This window comes from Hyperolius riggenbachi, chromosome 2, assembly GCF_040937935.1.
Source record: "Hyperolius riggenbachi isolate aHypRig1 chromosome 2, aHypRig1.pri, whole genome shotgun sequence".
Lineage (NCBI taxonomy): Eukaryota > Metazoa > Chordata > Amphibia > Anura > Hyperoliidae > Hyperolius > Hyperolius riggenbachi.
The window spans coordinates 429,402,534-429,421,973 of record NC_090647.1 but is presented as its reverse complement, the minus strand read 5'-3'; the positions used below and the strand labels follow the sequence as shown (position 1 = coordinate 429,421,973).

Below are 19,440 nucleotides of genomic sequence, written 5' to 3'. Positions count from 1 at the left end.
AACAATTAAAAACCCAGAATCTGGGGCGGGTGGCTGTGGGAAGTATTAATGCGGTGGAGACAGTATATTGTACATTGGTGGGAATAAGGAATATAGGTGTGTATCAATAAACACCTGCACAGTGTAAATGGTAGGAAATAAGTGGGATCCCACAAAAAAACCCACCACCCCACAGCCACCCCCTAGGCCTAACATGTGTATTGCCAGAACATCTTTGAGGAAGCCGGACGTTCCAGCAATACACATGTTAGGCCTAGGGGGTGGCTGTGGCGTGGTGGAGCGGGGCAGAACGCAGGTAATATGGCGCTATTTTTTTTTCACTCTATGTATTGCTCAGATCCTGAGGGCATTCTCTGACTGGGAGCGCTTGCTATTGTACACATGGTTGTGCAGGGGCGTAACTAGACTTAACAGGGGCCCCTGCAAAAATGATAGGATGGGGCCCACTTGGTACCCGAACCACATGCAGGTCACGTGATCGGAAGCCACCGAATGGCAGCAGATAGTGTTCTGCTGTTAAGCAGTGCCTGGAAGCAGGAAAAAGTTACACATGCGCCTGCACAAAGTTTTTGCGAGCGAACAAGGAGGGTTTTTTTGGCTAATTGGCTGCACTTGTGGTTGGGGAGAGGGAAGAGGTGGGGCTCCCAAAGCCTCTAGGCCCCCCTGCGATGGCAGGAGTTGCAGGGGTGATTGTTACGCCACAGGGGCATAACTAGGAGCCACCGGGCCTACCTGCAGAGATTCCGATGGGCTTCCCTCCCTGGGGCCCGCTCAGGGCCGTTTTGGGGTGCTGGAGGGGTCGCAGCATGAGGGGAAAGCCATGGCCACACTCGGCGGGGAGGGGGAATGGTCCCCCTCCCTCACCTCGGGCTCTCCCCTCTGCACTCCCCTCCAGCTTAAATTTGTGTCTGGGCAGCGGTGGGCAGCGGGCAGATACATAGCTTCCGTGCGCTCCACTGGGAATGTTCCTCTTTCTAGCGTCTGACGTCACTTCCTGTATAAACAGGAAGTAGCGTCAGACACTAGAGCGAGGAGTATCCGTGGTGGAGCACACGAAAGGTATGTATCTGCCCGCTCCCGAGACACAAATTTAAGCTGGAGGGGAGCGCAGAGGGGAGAGCCCGAGGTGAGGGAGGGGGGGGGACCGTCCCCCCTCCCCACCGAGTGTGGCCATGGCTTTCCCCTTATGCTGCGACCCTTCCAGCACACCAAAACAGGCCTGAGCAGGCCCCACAGGGGGGCCCGGGCCCCCCACGGGAGCAGGGGCTGCAGGCCCTATTGTTATGCCCATGGGTCTGAAACATGCTTGGCCAGTCCAGTACCTTTACCTCCAGTTTCTTTATCAAGGCAGTGCTCATCTTGAAGTTGTTTTGGGGCATTTATTTGAAGAGGGATCCTGAAAAAAAGACCACCCTGGTGGTGCCTAACCCTAAGACTTTCCTGGTGGTACCTAACCCTAAGACCCCATCTGGTGGTGCCTAACCCTAAGACCCCCTCCTGGTGGTGCCTAACCATAAGACCCTCCTTGGTGGTACCTAACACTAAGACCCCCTCTTGTGGAGCCTAACTCTAATCTCCCCCTCCCCCCGGTGGTGCCTAACCTTAATCCCCCATGGTGGTGTCTAATCTTTACTGCATTTGAATATTGAAGTTGTGGCAGTAAATTTGTGACAGGCAGGGGGTTGCCTCAAATACCCCAGAAGCACTACAGACCCATCTCACAAAGGGTCACTGTCAAAGGGTGAATGCCTTGTTTTAAGGATGAGGAGGTGGCTGTCACTTGGAGTGAGGGTCCTGTCTTGTCTGATTATCTACTGGGGTTCAGGACTGATTAAAAGTTACTTTCTTGATCAGCTGTTTCACTGGTTTTTATGAATTCAGAGCTATATTATGGACTTCATATTTGTTTATAGTTTTTAGAAGTGCGCCACCTGTTTATATACCCTGTTATTACTGTCCGCACAGAGATTTTTTTATTTGCGTTTCTTAAAAGAAGTGCCTAGTGACCTGATGATAGGGGCAGAACAATGAGGATCTTTATAAGAAATGTGCAATAAGATGTTGCTTAGAAACACCAGCTCTTTAGAGGAGGCGACTTCCAAGGGGCAGACCACACTATGCTGTGGCTGACAAGGTGGCACTATATGTACATGTTTTGTTTGTTTTTATTATTCGAGTTTGCCTTAAGAATACTCACCGATAATTCCTGTAGAGTAACCTTGTTGCTGTAATATCTTTGCAAATGTTGTTTCGTTTTTTGGAAGACCACCAGACACTGCGGTCCACAATAAAACTTTATAACCATGATATCCAGACATACCTACATGCCATGAAATGAGAACAGTAACAGGTCAGTGTCTGGGGTAATGTGAGCTATGGCTTTGCATGACTGTAAACATATTTTCTCTATGATTTTCTTTAAAAATTTTTAGTAACATTTACTAAAGCTCTATTTAACTTGCAGATCAATAAGAAATAAACTGAAATAACCCAGTACATATTATCCGTGTACGTGTCAAAACATGTAGAATTGGGTTACATTATCTGGAGACACTTTTCAGTACTGTACCCAGTATCAGTCTTAAATTTAAAGTTATCATGGGAAAATTGATCTTGTTATTGGGAGCATTCCCATCAGATTACCCTTCGATCAGATGGGAAATTAAATCATGTGTACCCAGTATTCGAGTCCTGTTTTGTCCTTTAGGTTAGGCTAGACGTGTTGGTTTGGTTAGATCAGTGTTTCCCAAACCCTGTCCTCAGGGCCCACCAACAGTGCATGTTTTGTGAAAATCCACAGACTTGGTTAATTAGCTCTGCTGAGAGACTAATTACACCACCTGTGATTGTGGTTTCCTGCAAAACACGTACTGTTGGTGAGACTCAAATGCAACTCCATAGGGGGCCACCTTTCACTGTCTGTTCCAAGCACTAGCAAGCACATGGCCAGTAAACAGGTGCAGGTGACAGTCGGTGGCCCCTAGAAAAGAGGCCTTAGACCAGTGGCGAACCTATGGCATGCATTCCCAAGGAGGCACGCAGAGCTGTTTCCATGGGCATGCGTGTTATGTCACTCCATCGCCACCGCTAAGTCCTGCTGATCCAGGTATGAACTGGCTAGCAGGGAAGGGGGTTGATTTTCCTCCAGACTGCCTCCCACTGAATCACGGCCAGTGCACTTGCCAGCCACCTCCTGCTGCCCATTCCTCTTCCCCTCCCCTAGTCTCGTGGCTGCAAATGCAGAGTAAGCTTACTACAGACTCTGCCCACCGAGGCCATAGTGGAGAGCGGGGACCTTGCTTGCTGGCTGCCTAATAACGATGAGAAAAGGAAGACCCACAATGAGCCTGAGGAACTTGCATTAAGAGGACAGAAGACTGGAGGGAAAAAAGGGTGGCGGTCAGGTTGTCATAATGGCTGCCTGTGGTGTGAGTGTTAAAGGAGGTGGCGGGGTGGGGGATATGGTGCAAGCTGGGGGTTATAGTGAAGTAAAAGAGTGGGGGCGAGGTGCAGGTTGGGGGAGAGAGGAGTTGACGATATTAAGGGGGCACTTTGCCTATTTATGTGAAAAGCTGTCTATTTATGGGCCTCATGACTGCTGAATTTGTCATGTTGGGGTCCTCATGATTGCTGCATTAATCTGGGGGCCTCATAATTGCTAAATTTGTTATTTCGGGGGCCACATGATTGCTGAATTAATCATATTGGGGGCCTCATTTCTGAATTTGTCATGTTTGGGGCCTCATGATTCCTGAATTAGTCATGTTAAAGGACCACATGATTGCTGAATTTGTCATTTTGGGGACTCATGATTCCTGTATTAATCTGGAGGCCTCATGATTCCTGCATTAATCTGGGGGGGGGGGGGGGGGGGGGTCATAATGGTTGAATTTGTCATGTTGGGGCCTGATGATTGCTGAATTTGTCATGTTGGGGCCTCATGATTGCTGAATTTGTCATGTTGGGGGCCTCATGATTGCTGACTGTTAAAAGCTGTATCATATGATACAATAACATTAAGCCTACTTTTTTTTAGCTTTTTAAACTGAAAAGAAAATTGGGGGGTTCTGAAAAAAATGAATAAATAATTTTCAGGAGTAGAATAGATATAATTGTTTATTTGAACACTTTATTTTCAACTTGGATTTTCTATAATGTTAATGTATGAGTTAAAATGTTATCTATTTTAACCTCTTGACTACCAGCTAACACCGATTGGCATAAACTGGTTGTCTGCGGGTTTCCATGGAAACGTTCCATGTCAGTTCACGGAGGGTGTCTCTGTGAACTTCCTGCGAGCCTCCGATCGCGGCTCGCAGGCGAAATGTAAACACGCGGGGAAGCCTATCAGAGGCGGTTCAGGACGTATCGCCGTCCTGTACCACCCACAGAGCCAGGGAGAGAGAGGGAAGGAGAGGGAGGGGGGAATAGCGCTGTGGAGGGGGGCTTTGAGGAGCCCCCCGCAAGGCACAGCAGAGCGGCGGCGATCAGACCCCCCCAGCAGGACATCCCCCTAGTGGGGAAAAAAGGGGGGAAGTCTGATCGCCCTGCCTGCAACACGATCTGTGCTGGGGGCTGAAGAGCCCACCCAGCACAGATCAATGGGAAATCACTTGGTCGGCAAGTGGTTGTCGTGTTGGCACTTTGCAATAGACAAGTGACTTTCGAGTTGCAGTTTGGGCACTTGGTCTTCAAAAGGTTCACCACCACTGCACAGGGCTACTATTCAGATTTAATTCCTTAATGTAAAATGGTGTCTGAGTCTGAGACCTGCTTTTACAGAGTGGGATAGTACAAGTGAAATAGTATGACAATTGATATATATTCATTGTACGTCCGCCAGCATATTATTGTATAGCATCAGTGTTTCCACCCCTCCAAGTAAAATGCTTATGGCCCACATGATTTTGCTTACAAAGTCAGGTTCTTTAGGGCTCCGAAGAATCTAATATGTGTTAAGGTCCTTTCACACTATTACATGTTGTTTCGAAATAAGTATACAACAGTGGCGAAAAGTCGCATTGCGCATTAGACATGCGATGTAAGCATATAGTACAAAGAAATAGTGCTTCACTGCCACTGTAAACAGGCACATTGTATGTTAAACACACATGGAAATGGTAAGTTTGTCCAGTCAAGCTTGGATGAGTGTATTAGGCTTTATGATGTAGTCACACTATGCGCAGTGGTTTGCTACACGTGAGCACACTGCCCTTACAGTCCTTTCACACTGGGAGCTGTTCTGTCTGTTCTGATGGAACGCATAGAGAATGCCGTAAGAAAGGTAACATAAAAGTCGTTTTGACTTCCATGTTACGGTTCACATTAGACAAAGCGTTCCAGAGCATTACGTTGTAACGTCTCTGGGAGCGTTTAATCGTACGACGCAAGTGCTTCCCGTCATGAATTAAGAACTAACGCTGCTGATATGCGCCTTCCCGTCGTCATAACGCGTGCACAAAATCGGGTTCATGCACACTTTAGCTAGTGGGAGAGGGCCCTTAGAATTGTATGCCCATGCTCACAGCGCTGCATTGTTATGGACTACATTATTCACATGCACCTTTTACAGTACTGGATAACATGCATGTTACATAGTAATTCTATATGCTATGAAAAACAGTGTGCACATTGTAACATGCTGAGTGTGTGTTGCAGTTTTATGGTAGCGCATTGTAGCACAGGTGTTGTATGGTATAATAAAGTCATTGTCAATTTAATGTAATGTATTACAGGTGGGTTAAAAAGCTTACTACTGGTTTTTAGGGTTTTAAACATCCTTTATGGTGGCTTATAAAGTTCAGTGCTTAAAAGTCCCCTTGTATCTTCCATTGTTTCCCAACATGGGATTTGCTGATCAGGATTGGATTGGTTATGTCTTATAAATGTTCGAAATACAATTAAAATGTGAACTGTTTTAAAAAAAATAATGAAATAGTAAAATGTCAGCAGAATACGTTACCTGTCCTTACAGGGTATCGGCCAGTTAAAAAAGCCGCTCTGCTTGGGGTGCATAGAGAAGCTGCAGTGATGTGTTGGGTAAGTTTTACACCTTCTTGTGCCAATCTGTCAATGTTAGGAGTCCTGAAAATAAACAGGTTTTGAGCTTAAATAATGCATACATGTCACTTTGGAAACCAGTGTAACCCAGGGGATGGGGTACTTTATTCGCCTTCAGGGACAGGCACAATGCAATCTTTATCCTTCACCAGCACTGTTTTATTTGTGAAGTACAGTCTACTTACTGTAGTTACAAAAAAATAAATTAAAAAAAAGCTGGTAACAAATATATAAAAACCTTGCCACTAGAGTGGTGATGTCTAACTACAAAAAAATACAGTAGCAATAAAAAGTATGTGAACCCCTTGGAATTATATGGATTCTTGCACAAATTGGTCATAAAATGTGATCTGATTTTCATCTGATATTGTCACAACAATAGACAATCGTAGTCTGCTTAAACTAATACCACACAAATAATTACATGTTTCCATGTTTTTATTGTACACGCCATGTAAACATTCACAGTGCAGGTGAAAAAGGTATGTGAACCCTTGGATTTAATAATTAGTTGAACATCTTTTGGCAGCAATAACTTCAACCGAAGTTCAACCAACTTCCTGTAGTTGCAGATCAGATGTGCACAACGGTCAGGAGTAATTCTTGTCCATTCCTCTTTACGGAACTGTTTCAGTTCAGCAATATTCTTGGAGTGTCTGGTGTAAATGCTTTCTTGAGGTCATACCACAGCATATCAATAGGGTTGAGGTTAGGACTCTGACTGGACCACTCCAGAAGGCGTATTTTCTTCTGTTTAAGCCATTCTGGCAGTAGAAAACAGAGCCGCTGCAACCACTGACACAGAGCCAAATGGGAGCCAGAGATACAAATGTCTCAAAGTCAGGCAACCAGAAAAGGATATCCCGCTACACCAGATGGCAGGGTAAAAAACTCCAGAATGTTTATTAGAACATCAGTAGCCATTCTGTTGTTGATTTACTTCCATGTTTCGGGTTGTTGTCCTGTTGCAACACCCAGCTTCTGCAGAGCTTCAGCTGGTGGACAGATGGCCTTAAGTTCTTGATAAACTTGGGAATTAATTTTTCCTTCGATGCAATCCATCCAGGCGCTGATGGAGCAAAGCAACCCCAAGTCATGATGCCCCCTCCACCATACTTCATAGTTGGGATGAGGTTTTAATGCTGGTGTACTGTGCATCTTTTTCTCCACACATAGGGCTCTATTCACAATAAGCAGTTCAGTAAGATAATTTTGGACAGTAAAATACCGCGGTATGCGGTATTCTACACTTTTTTTTCCAAATTCACAAAAGTATTCCCCCTTGAGGCAGAAGTTTGGTAATTTACCAAACAAACATGCCTCAATTCACTAATCCTTGGTCAGTAAGTGTCACTTACCAGCCTTCTAGCAGGGCAGCAGACAGGGAGCCTAGCGTGTGACTCGGAGGTTCTCCGTCCTGTGCATACTGTCATTCCTTTAGATGGTGCAGCCACCAGGGGGAGTTCTTCTGTGTGCTACAATACAAATATGCACATCTAAAGGGATGCAGGGATGCCTGCAGAATTGTTACCTTCTTCTGCTTTGATACACTGAAAGACCCACCGGCATCCCTGTCGCATCCAATCACAGTGAGAAGCAGGCTGTGTGAATCTCCCTATTGGCTGCCTGGCTCTCCCCAAGGCTGTCTGTCAAATCTATCTCACAGAGACAGCATGAGGAGAGACAGTTATCGGCTGCTGTGAGCTGGAGAGAAAAAAACACTTTTGGCCGGTAAATGACATGCGGAAATCTTTGTGAATTGACATTTCCTGAGGTAATTACTGCACAAGTCGGTAATTTACCTCACTAGTCAGGAACTCTATTTTGTGCGGTGATAGGTTTAGTGAATTGTAGCTTGGTAAGGTGATCGGTAAAATGAGCTGTTTTCAGTATTACCGAATACGGTAATGCTTTGTGAATAGAGCCCATAGAGTTGTGTGTTTCTTCAAAATAACTCAATTTTGGATTCACATGTCCACAAAATATTTTGCCAGTAATGCTGTAGAACATCCAGGTACTCTTTTTTGCAAACTTTTAACGTACAGCAATGTTTTTTTGGACCTTAGTGGCTTCCTCTGTGGTATCCTCCTATAACTCCATTCTTGTTTAGTGTTTTACGTATCATAGATTTGCTAACAGGGATGTTAGTATATGCCAGAGAATTTTGTAAGTCTTTAGCTGACACTTCTTCATCTCACTGAGCACTCTGCGCTGTGCTCTTGCAGTCATCTTTACAGGACAGCCAATCCTAGGGAGAGTAGCAGCAGTGCTGAACTTGCTCCATTTATAGACAATTCGTCTAAGGGCTGGAGCATACCAATCATTTTTGGTAGCGTTTTCAAAATCGATGCCGCAACCGCAAACGTGGCTCCTGCAGCATTTTTGCAGTTTGCAGATGCGTTTCTGCCTCAATGTTAAGTATAGGAAAAGCTCAAACTGCTCTGAAAAACGCTAGATCAGAGCGGTTTTCCAGGCGTTTTTGTTACAGAACCTGTTCAGTAACAGCTTTACTGTAACAATATATGAAATATAGGACAGGGCAGCTGTAACCAACACCTCCAATTTCATCTCATTGATTGGACTCCAGCTGGCTAAAACCTCACTCCAATTAGCTCTTGGAGATGTCTAGGGGTTAACATACCTTTTCCACCTGCACTGTGAATGTTTACATGGTGTGTTCAATAAAAAACATGGAAACATTTAATTATTTATGTGGTATTCGTTTAAGCAAACTGCGATTGTGTCTATTGTTGTGACTTCGATGAAGAGCAGATCATGTTTTATGACCAATTTGGACAGAAATCCATATAGTTCCAAAAAGTTCACATACTTTTTATTGCTACTGTATATATATGATGTTATCCATTCAGTTGTATCCGACTCTTGTCTATTCTGTGGGTTTGCTCTCACCATGATGTCCGATCATGTACCATTTCTGCCAACTGCCTTAAAGGGACCCTGAGCAGTACATTAAATCTAAATCTGTACTATCTGGGGCTTCCTCCAGCCCCTTGTAGCCCGTGAGGTTCTTAGGCATTCTCCTGAGCAGGAGAGGAGGCTAAGGGAGACGGTCCGCAGCAGTCAAGGAGGGGACCAGGTGGAGACCCAGGGACCACTAGCAGAGAAAGGAGGGCAGCGGCAGCCAGGCCAGACAGTTACTGGAGGCCAGAGGCAGTGTGTGCAGGCAAGATCTGAGCTAACACGGAGGAAGAGAGACTCTGGCAGTGCAGATGCGTATGGGCCTTTGAGCCAGCTACAAGCCACAGACACTGTGTTCAGAGAGGGGCCAGTGTTCAGTGGAGGTTTGCTGAAATAGATAGCTAACCCAAAGTACTGAAAAAGACATGTCCTGATCAATGTGGTGTGACTGCCTGCTTGATAAAGCTTTAAAGAGACAGAGACATTGTGATGATAATTCATTTATTGATGCAAGATAGTGCTGCACAGCCAAAGGAAAAGAATCTGCTGCTAAGTGTATTAAGTGTGTGAGCCCTTCTGTCATCAGAGAAGTTATTAGCCTCCATCAAGCTCCCCTCAGAGCTGACACAGCTAACCGTTCACAGTAATCCTGATGCAAAGACATTGCTCCTGTCAAGCTGCTTTCAAGTCAGGAGTTTAGATTTCATTTGTTCTTCAGTTTACTAGAAGTCTGCTATAAGAAGTTAATCAAAGTGTGATTTGAGTGTTCCCTAAGTGCACGGCCTGAGAGAGAGAAAGATAATAAAAGCCGTGTTAAGTTTTACTGGTTGAGTGAAGTTACCAGTGACCACTGTTAGGTCACAAATAAATATTTGATAATCACATCTGAGTCAGTGACTGGTGGATTCCTCTCACCCGGGGCTGAGTGCTAATGGATAAATCGGGTTACAGTTGCCCCCAGTGTAAGTAGTATAGTTGCCCCCAGTGTAGCTAGCATAGTTGCCCCCAGCGTGGCTAGCATAGTTGCCCCCAGTGCAGGTAGTATAGTTGCCCCAGTATAGTTGTCCCAGTGTAGGTAGTATAGTTGCCCCCAGTGTAGGTATTATAGTTCCCCTTAGTATAGCTAGTATAGTTGCCCCCAGTGTAGGTAGTATAGTTGCTCCCAGTGTAGCTAGCATAGTTGCCCCCAGTGTAGGTAGTATAGTTTCCCCCCAGTGTAGCTAGCATAGTTGCCCCTAGTGTAGGTAGTATAGTCAGGGCAGTTTCTAGGCTAAATTTCACCCAGGGCGAGAGTGTAAAAAATCGCCCCCCCCCAAGGAGCCAGGCATAGGTGCCCGCAGTATAGGTTAGCTACGTAGGTGCCTCCAGTATAGGGTAGCCTGTATAGTTGCCCCATTATAGGTTAGATAGGTAGTTGCCCCCAGTATAGGTTAGCTACATAGGTGCCTCCAGTATAGGGTAGCCCATATAGTTGCTACCAGTATGGGTAAGATAGGTAGATGCCCCCAGTATAGTTTAGATAGGCAGGTTCCCGCAGTATAGGTTAGATAGGTAGGTTCCCGCAGTATAGGTTAGATAGGTAGGTTCCCCTAGTATGGGTTAGATAGGTAGGTTCCCCCAGTATGGGTTAGATAGGTAGGTTCCCCCAGTATGGGTTAGATAGGTAGGTTCCTCCAGTATGTGTTAGATAGGTAAGTTCCCCCAGTATGGGTTAGATAGGTAGGTTCCCCCAGTATGGGTTAGATAGGTAGGTTCCTGCAGTTTAGGTTAGATAGGTAGGTCCCCGCAGTATAGGTTAGTTAGGTAGGTTCCCGCAGTATAGGTTAGTTAGGTAGGTTCCCGCAGTATAGGTTAGTTAGGTAGGTTCCCGCAGTATAGGTTAGTTAGGTAGGTTCCCGCAGTATAGGTTAGTTAGGTAGGTTGCCGCAGTATAGGTTAGTTAAGTAGGTTGCCACAGTATAGGTTAGTTAGGTAGGTTCCCACAGTTTAGGTTAGATAGGCAGGATCCCGCAATACAGGTTAGTTAGGTAGGTTCCCGCGGTTTAGGTTAAATAGGTAGGTTCCTACAGTTTAGGTTAAATAGGTAGGTTCCCGCAGTTTAGGTTAAATAGGTATGGGTGGCAGGAGAGGAGCACAGCAGCGGGGGATGCGGACATAATAGTCAGGGCCGGATTCAATCCCCCCCCCCTCCCCAAAGATCCATACACACCGAGCGGGGTTGGGGGGGGCTTGTAAGGGTGGAGAGGAGCAGTAACTAAAGAAGTGGTCAGGGCGAGGAGATATCAGTGAGGTAGGAGTTAGGAAAAAAAAGGATAGAGTGGGGCAGCCAGAACTGAGGGGGTGGTCAGAGTGAATAGGTTAGCCAGGTAAGGGTAGAAATTAAAGGGGCTAGCCAAGACCATTTTTTCCTTAAGGGCAAACCTACAACAGCTCACAGCATGCCCCCCTCTATAGAGGCAATACAGCTGCCAAAATGCCCCTACCCCTCCACAGAGGCCCCACAGCTCCCATGATGCTACTTCCCTTCCAGAGGCACCGTAGTTTCCAGCATGCCTCTCAGTCTCCATATAGTATTGGGTTGTCCCTCAGAGCTGGCTGCCAGGTCCCCTCAAATGTGAATAGTGGTTCCCCAGGGCCCCTGTATTTGCAGTGGACTGCATTCATGTGTCACTGGGTCAGAGAGATGAAGGAGGATAAAACACAGAGAAGCAAGCTGTACAGTTAAGTGTGCTCTTCTGCGAATATGCTGCAGAGGCTCCAGGGAGCCACTAATCACTTTGGGGGGGGGGGGGGGGGACCAGGGGGTCCTCCAGCCAGCCCTAAGGGACAACTCGATACTATATGGAGGAGGAAGGGCATGCTTGGAACTGTAGTGCCTGTATATAGAGGTGGTTTTTGCTGGGAGGTATGGTGACCCTATAGTGCAGGGGGGCATGCTAGGGGCAGTGGTGCCTCTGTGAATGGGCATGCTGGGAGCAGTGATGCCTCTATGGACAGGAGGGGCATGCTGGTAACTGTGGTGCCTCTATGGAGTGGGACTACATGCTGAGGGGAACAAATGCTACTTTGGAGAAAGGGGGGAGGGTGCACTCTCAAGCATACAGTCACAACAGCTACTCACAAGCATGCAGCCACAGAAGGCATCCCCTGTCAGGAATCAGATCATCTAGTTTCCTGCATCGTTATGCCTCTCTGCTGTGCACTGTGATAGGCTGCATACAGAGCCCTGCTTCTCCTGTGTCCGTGTGAGCTCCAGTCCCGATCAGCTGAGCTAATCAGCTGATCACTCTCTCCCTCCCCCGCCGTGCTTTCTCTCTCTCTCTTCCCTCCAGGAAATATACTGTAGCTGCTGTGGTTCTGGAGATCTCACTCTATGCCTGTCCCCTGTGGGTTTCTGATCTGTGGAACTGGCAGCCCCAGCAGCATAGAGACTTCCGTCTAGTAGAGGCAGCCACTGTTTCTTCTTATGTCTGTGTGCAAAGCTGGCGGCTGGGAACGGACAGAACTGCGGACTCTGTCGGCTATGTGCTAATAAGAAGAAATGTTGCCAGCGGCTCCCCACCCGGGTCGGATATCCAAGTTTAAAATTTTCCGATCCGAATGCAAATCGGATATCCGACCACAGTATCCGGGCTATCCGGGCAAATTCGGATATCCGGATAGAAAAACCGGAAGTGGCCTTTAAATTGCTTTAAAAACGTTTTAAGGGTATATGAGGCATGTAGCATCATTATTTTGTAAAGGGGAACACTAATTGATGATGTGGGGACTTAAAATCCCCCCCCCCCAAAAAAAAAAAAAAATAGCTGTAAATTAACATCAGGCCTAGGTTCCAGACAGCAGTCGTGCAGCCCACATTGTGTCCAAAGTCCAACCGCACAACTGGGACATGACAGTTTTCACCCCAGACACCTCCAAAAAATTATGCAGCAATTGTGTCTTGGGTTAAATATAGGTGGTATCAGTGGCCTGTGGCACCCTGGTGGTGGGAGCTGCACAGGCAGCAGGAGCAGGGCAATGCAGCAGCAGCAGCAGGTGTAACGTGTGCCAGGAGCATGCCGGATGTGGCACGTGCCAAGTGCCAGTCAGACAGCAGAGGAGAAGACACTAGTGCACACTAACTGTCACAGTGGCACTGCTCACAGCACAGCAGTTCTGTAGAAAGCTAACACAGTAGTACTACTACTCTAACAACTACTAGCACTGACTGCAGTACTACAGTACTAACTAAACAATAGAAGAATCTAGCTAAACAATAGAACAGGTGTGACTAGATTACAGAGAGCAGATACAGGACAGGTATAGCAGTAAACCTGGGCCTGCTAACTACAAAATAGTACAATAATCTATCTAACACAGAAGTAGTACAGTAGAGTAGGACAGGTGAGAGCACAGGTAACTAAAGACTAGAGCACAGAGCAGGGCAGGCTGCCTTGCCTAGGCACAGGGCCTAGCTGCTGGCTGCAGCTGCAGCAGCACCAGTGACAGTCTCCCTCCCTAGTTCCTAATCACACAAACTAAACTGCCTAAAATACAATCTATCTACAATACAAAGCAATGCAGGTGAATATCAAGTGTTGGAGTGTAAAAACGCTAGGTGTATTGAACAATAAATGCACTTGCACAGACAAAAAGCACTGGAGCAATCTCTCAGTACAGTCAGTCAGTAAGTCGCAAGCAGGACGAGCAGGGCCGGATTTAGGCCAAGGCCGCCTAGGCCATGGCCTAGGGAACCACAGGAGGAAGGGCACCAAAACAACAGGCTAAACTGGTGCAGCATTTGCAAGCTTGCAAATGCTGCAATGCTGGGAGATCAGGAGAGCGCCTAACTCTGCTGCTAGCTGCCTGTGCAGCAGCCACCTTGCTCTCTGTGCACGTTTGCATTGTGGCCGGCGGCTATGGACTTGGCAGCATTGGAGATGGAAAGGAAGAGGAAGCTTCTGCACTGGAGACGAGCGGAGAAATGAATGACACAGATGGCTGCTGCAGTGTGAAGGCGAGCTAACTACGTATACTGAAAGAGGAGGAGTGGGAAAAGGAGTAATCTGGCTACCTTTACTGGAGGTAAAGGGGGAAGAGTCATATGGCTACATATACTAGAGGGAAGGGGTCATCTGGCTACCTATACTGAAGAGAAAGGGGGAGGAGTCATCTGGCTACCTATACGGGGGCATCATCAGGCTACCTATACTAGACGGGAAGGGGGGAGGGTTCTTCTCGCTACCTATACTGAAGGGGGGCGGCTGGTGACAGTGGCCTAGGGCAGTAAAGAGTACAAATCCGGCCCTGAGGACGAGTGAGGCAACATGGCGCCCGCTATTTATAGAGGGGGGCTTGGCCAGGCTCCCCCTCTGTGATTGGCTGCAGTCAGAGGGCTGAGAGCCCTCTGATTCGCTTGTGAGGACTCGAGGTGACGTGACGCTATCCGAGCGGATGACGCTATCCGAGCTCGGATAGCTAGGATATCTCCGGATAGCTGATTGCTATCCGAGTGCGCTCGGATAGCACAGCCCGGATAGCTAATACTATTCGAGCTCGGTATTTGAGCTCAGATAGTGAAAAAAGGGCTAGGATATCCGAGTATCTCGGATATCCGAGCTCGGATGAGCATCACTACTGGAAAGTGATTTTGGAGCAATTTGTGTTTTATGATTCTTTAACTTTGAGGGCACTCCAGCCAAGAAATGGGTGTGGCCACGGACCAGAATGTTAGTGTAGCCATGGGTGGAGCCAAATTTACATTAACTTAAAGTATACCCAAACCGAAGTTCGGGTACACAAAATCAGATACTTACCTTAACAGAGGGAAGCCTCAGGATCCTAATGAGGCTTCCCTAACTACTCCGTGGTCCCCCGTCGCTGATTGTGGTCCCCCGGAAGATTAGCAACAATGCATGCATACGGTACATGATTCGTTGTGTGTGTCCTCACTGTTCCTACCCTAGTACCAACATGTCCAGCAGAGTAGCACAGCAGTAGGAACTACTCATCTCTTCCATCCACTCTCCAAGTCTGGAAAGATCCTCTATAGCTGGCAATTCTTCCCCTAGCATCTGAGAATCAGACGCTAGGAGCTCTAGCTTCTGATTCCTTCTCAGACACTAAGGGGAGAAGCCCAGAAGAGATGTCTGCAGAATCTGGAGACCAAGCAGCTAGAGAGGAGTACTGCTGCCCGCTGCCGGACTCTGCCTGGGGGACATCTTGGACACCCTAGAATAGATCCAGGGCACGTGCCACTGATCTGTAGGGTTAGCAACGCCCCTGATCGGGGACATATGCACATAACATGAATCACTTACTCAGATACTCTCTCCCTGCAGCTGCCACTCCAGATATAAAAGGAAAGAAAAAAAAATACCTAAACCTAAATGTGTATAAAGATTTTATTTTATTTGGTATCTCGGGACATCACTCATCAAACATGCACATTATCATAACTATATAAAAGTGTATTTCTATCTAAGTATTGGGAAAATCCAAACTTATTTGAATTCAAGCATCTATATAGAAGCAGTCATTACCTTATTGTACTATTGCCGTAGCATCCAACTTCCCCAATTCCAAGGTCATCAGCCATGAAAAGGACAAAGTTTGGCTTGCGAGCATTCGCTGGATAGAAATTAACAAGCAGGAGTATAAATGGTAAAATGGCCATGGAGTTCCTGAAAGAAAACACCCTTTTCAGTATAGTATCACTTCCCTTATCTAATGAGTATCACTTCTGGTATTTCAGTCTTTACAATAATTATGAGGCCTGAAACCCACTACAAAACGCTATCACAATTTGCAATCGCTAGCGTTTTTAATTAGCATTGTGTAAGCGATTTCATGAGTGTTTTCTGGCGACTTTGGTAGGGATTTTAAAAAGTGTAAGCGTTTTACCAGCGATTATGTAGCTATTAGCGTTTTTAATTCTGATTGGTCCTTTCAATTAATTTTAATTTTTTTACAGTCTGCACTAATTTAAAAACGCTAGTAAAATCACTCTGTGTAGGTTTTTATGAGCGATTACGCCAGCGTTTATATACTTTACCTTGCAGAAAAGCTAACGCTAAACGCTAAAAGTGCTGCATGTTCTGCTTTTGCGATTTTGGTAATAGTAATCGCTCCAGTGGAATTTGGCCCATCCATTACCATTAGCTGAGTGTTTAGGGAAATCACTAGCGTTTTGAATCGCTTCCTAAACGCTCACAAAATCGATCTAGTGGGTTCCAGCCCTTAAATGTCATAAGCTGCATTTAACTAAATGGGGCTGAAATGTCTTGTTTATGGGACAACCGGATCACAGAGTTCTAGTTTTGTATTAGATTATATTGGCAATTCTGCCCATTTTCATTTCAACAATATTTCAAGAAAATGTATTTTCATCAAATTTTTCCCCAAAAATGTAATAGAAAATGCTAAGATTTTAGTATGTGACCTTTAATGAATATTCAGCACAATACTAGGGATGATCAGTGAGATGCACATCATTCTGAGTTGGTGGAGGATTTTGTTAATGTATATGCAAATATATGCAGCTTGAGAGTGGACCAATGAAATCCTGGCAAAAGTGGAATTCCATTTTGCTTAAAAAAACTATATAATTCTGCATCACCTTGGAATTATTTGCATCTGCTGACCCCTCCTATTACCAGGGGCTAAACTAGAATGCTGCATCAAGCTTTATTAGACTTAGACATTTACATACACAATTTGCATAATCCTGTATCAACTCAGTATCCTCTCCATATGATTGACATCCCTTTACAAAATATGTGCTGAAACTAGTAGTCTGGACACACCAGAGGCTTCCCCCATCTCCCTTGCCTTCCCTTAACGAGCACAGCTGCACTGCACAGGAGCAGGACGCCTTGCTCCTGCGCAGTAGCACTGAGCTGCTTGGGCTTGGCGGAAGAAAACAAACCTGAATTGCCCCATGCTACTGCGCAGGTGCAAGGCGCCCCTGCACAGTGTGGCTATGCTCATTCACAGACAGGAGCATAGGCACAAAACTCCCAAGGGATCCTGGGGCATGTGGTGGTCTGGAGGAGGACATGGGAAGCTTCTGGAGGATCAAGAGGCTACCCTCTACTGAGGTAAGTATCTGATGACTATCTTTTTAAACTTACAGGTTTGCTTCTAATGAAGTCTAAAATGGTACCTTCCATATCCCTGTCACATCCTTTAGTTGTTACCTGTAAACCAGTGTTTCTTAACCACGGTTCCTTGAGGACTTTGCAGAGGTTCCCTGGCATTTTTCCCCCTCGAGGTGAGCTGCCTCAGCTGGCAGGTTGAGAAAGTTTCAAAATTGCAATCCTATCATCTTAAAGGGGAACTGAAGAGAGAGGTATATGGAGGCTGTCATGTTTATTTCCTTTTAGACAATACCAGTTGCCTGGCAGCCCTGCTGATCCTCTGCCTCTAATACTATTAGCCATAGCCCCTGAACAATCATGCAGCAGATCAGGTGTTTCAGTGGTTCAGACTTATAAGTCAGATCTGACAAGACTAGCTGCATGCTTGTTTCTGGTTTTAATCAGATACTACTGCAGAGAAATAGACCAGCAGGGCTGCCAGGCAACTGGTATTGAATAAAAGGAAATAAACACGACAGCCTCCATATACCTCTCTCTTCAGTTCCCCTTTAAAGTCCTCTTCGCCTATTTTCTGTCCATCCTGAATTCCAGCTTTCCTACCTGATCATGACTGGAGCAATTAATTGGTGTGGAATAAACATGTGGGATGCCAGAACTAAAGAAGTGTGTTGTACAGCAGATGAATAGGAAAGAGAGAAAACACTAACACTGGGCAACTCTAATGGGCAGTGCAAGAATGGAGGGCATAAAATGGGTGCCCTGTACAGCAGGAACATGGAATGGGGACTATTACAAGCAGATCAGTGAAAAACAGTGCCTAGCGCCCGTGGTATAAAAACAGCGCCTCATAGACTTTTATTATAAAACAATATTTATCGTTTTTATGGTGAAATAATGGCGCAGATTGTCATCTTCATTTGCCATTGTAAAAGTGTTTTTTTATTCAATAACATTGTTATACCTAATAGCCCTAACTAAACCACCGCATTCCCAACGCTCTAATCTAACTAATTGCCCCCAAACTCCCCGGGGAGCAATCCGGGCTTCGTTTCCCAGTGAGGCAGGGCTATGAGCAGCAGCCCTGCCTTATGCGGAGTCTGTCAGCGGTGGATCTCCCCCTCTCCCCGCCCCTCTCAGCGAAGGAAGACTGAGAGGGGCGGGGAGAGGAGGAGATCCGCCGCTGACAGACACGCTGGGAAACGAAGCCCGGATTGCTCCCCGGGGAGTTTGGGGGCAATTAGTTAGATTAGAGCGTCAGGAATGCGGTGGTTTAGTTAGGGCTATTAGGTATAACCATGCAATTGAATAAAAAAAAACTTTTACAATGGCAAACGAAGATGAACATTGCAATTATAAATACGATAAATATCGTTTAAAAAAAATATCATTTAAAAAATGTCGCCATTATTCGGCCGGCACCATTTTAACTGTACCCATTACAAGAGTACAAAGTATTTAGCCTCACCCATTTTAAATGACCATAAGCTAAATCCCCTCTCCATCCATTAATGTTAATCACTGTGATCTGAAAATTATTTGAAGGGTTCCTACAGGTTAAAAAGGTTTAGAGAGGCTGCTGTAACTATTCATTAGACTTGAATAAACCTGTATTTTCTGCAAACAGAATAGTCTCATTTATCCACAGAAACCCCTTTTCTACCACCATGAGTACCCTTTGAATCTATTTGCCTTTTTACAATTCAGTAAAAATGCATTTCTTGGATTAAAAATGGTAAATCACTTTGCATAATATAATTTTAACGCTGCAGTATGACTTTACAGGCTTGCTAGTAGTGTCTAGCAGAAATAGAAGAAAAGGTGCCTGTCCTTACCACTTGCAGGGACGTTGCTCTTGTGCTCTTCTCACCTCTGTCCAGACTTGGGAGCTGCACATGGCTAGTTGGAATTTATCATAGCTCCTTGGAGAAATAAATATTAACTACAAAGTCGTATCGGAGACCGCACCAAAGTATTTCTTAGATTGATTCAAAACTCTGCTTTCACCGACTGCTAAAACTTTACAGTCAGTACATATATAAAAGTAATCATCAGAATGAGGAACATAGATTACAAATTACAAGCTGTACATGATATTTGCCTTACAAAGGAGAAAGCAACAATGTTACCTGTTGACACTTGTTGACATGAAAGTGATATGATTAGTTGTTTTCAATGCCTGCAAGCTGTACACAGTACTAATAACAAACTTCCCGAATTGGTATGTTAAGGATAGGATGAAACATGTCCATACCCTAGCTAGGGAAAAGCAGCTGCCAAATGCATCATCATGATTTTTGTGAATTGATTTTTTTCAGCCCCCAATTTGCTGCAATGACTGTGAGGTGTGCTTTCCTCTTTCAGGACCATCTTGGAGTTTCTTTGA

General features: G+C 45.6%; 1 protein-coding gene across 2 annotated transcripts in view; it reads right to left on the bottom strand.

The window, feature by feature from the left end:
- Positions 1 to 19,440, bottom strand: part of LOC137546905 (arylsulfatase H-like) — a 228,656-nt gene that overhangs the window by 45,539 nt on the left and 163,677 nt on the right. Inside the window, exons 1-4 of one of the 2 annotated variants that reach the window (XM_068269924.1) lie at positions 18,890 to 19,073; positions 15,501 to 15,641; positions 5,963 to 6,084; positions 2,198 to 2,320 (exon numbers count right to left, since the gene is read on the bottom strand). In XM_068269924.1, the coding sequence (XP_068126025.1) occupies positions 2,198 to 2,320; positions 5,963 to 6,084; positions 15,501 to 15,641; positions 18,890 to 18,951 (448 nt within the window). In that variant the 5' untranslated portion in view covers positions 18,952 to 19,073. Of the gene's footprint in view, positions 1 to 2,197; positions 2,321 to 5,962; positions 6,085 to 15,500; positions 15,642 to 18,889; positions 19,074 to 19,440 lie in introns of those variants that run through there. The other variant, XM_068269923.1, reaches the window with a different exon arrangement.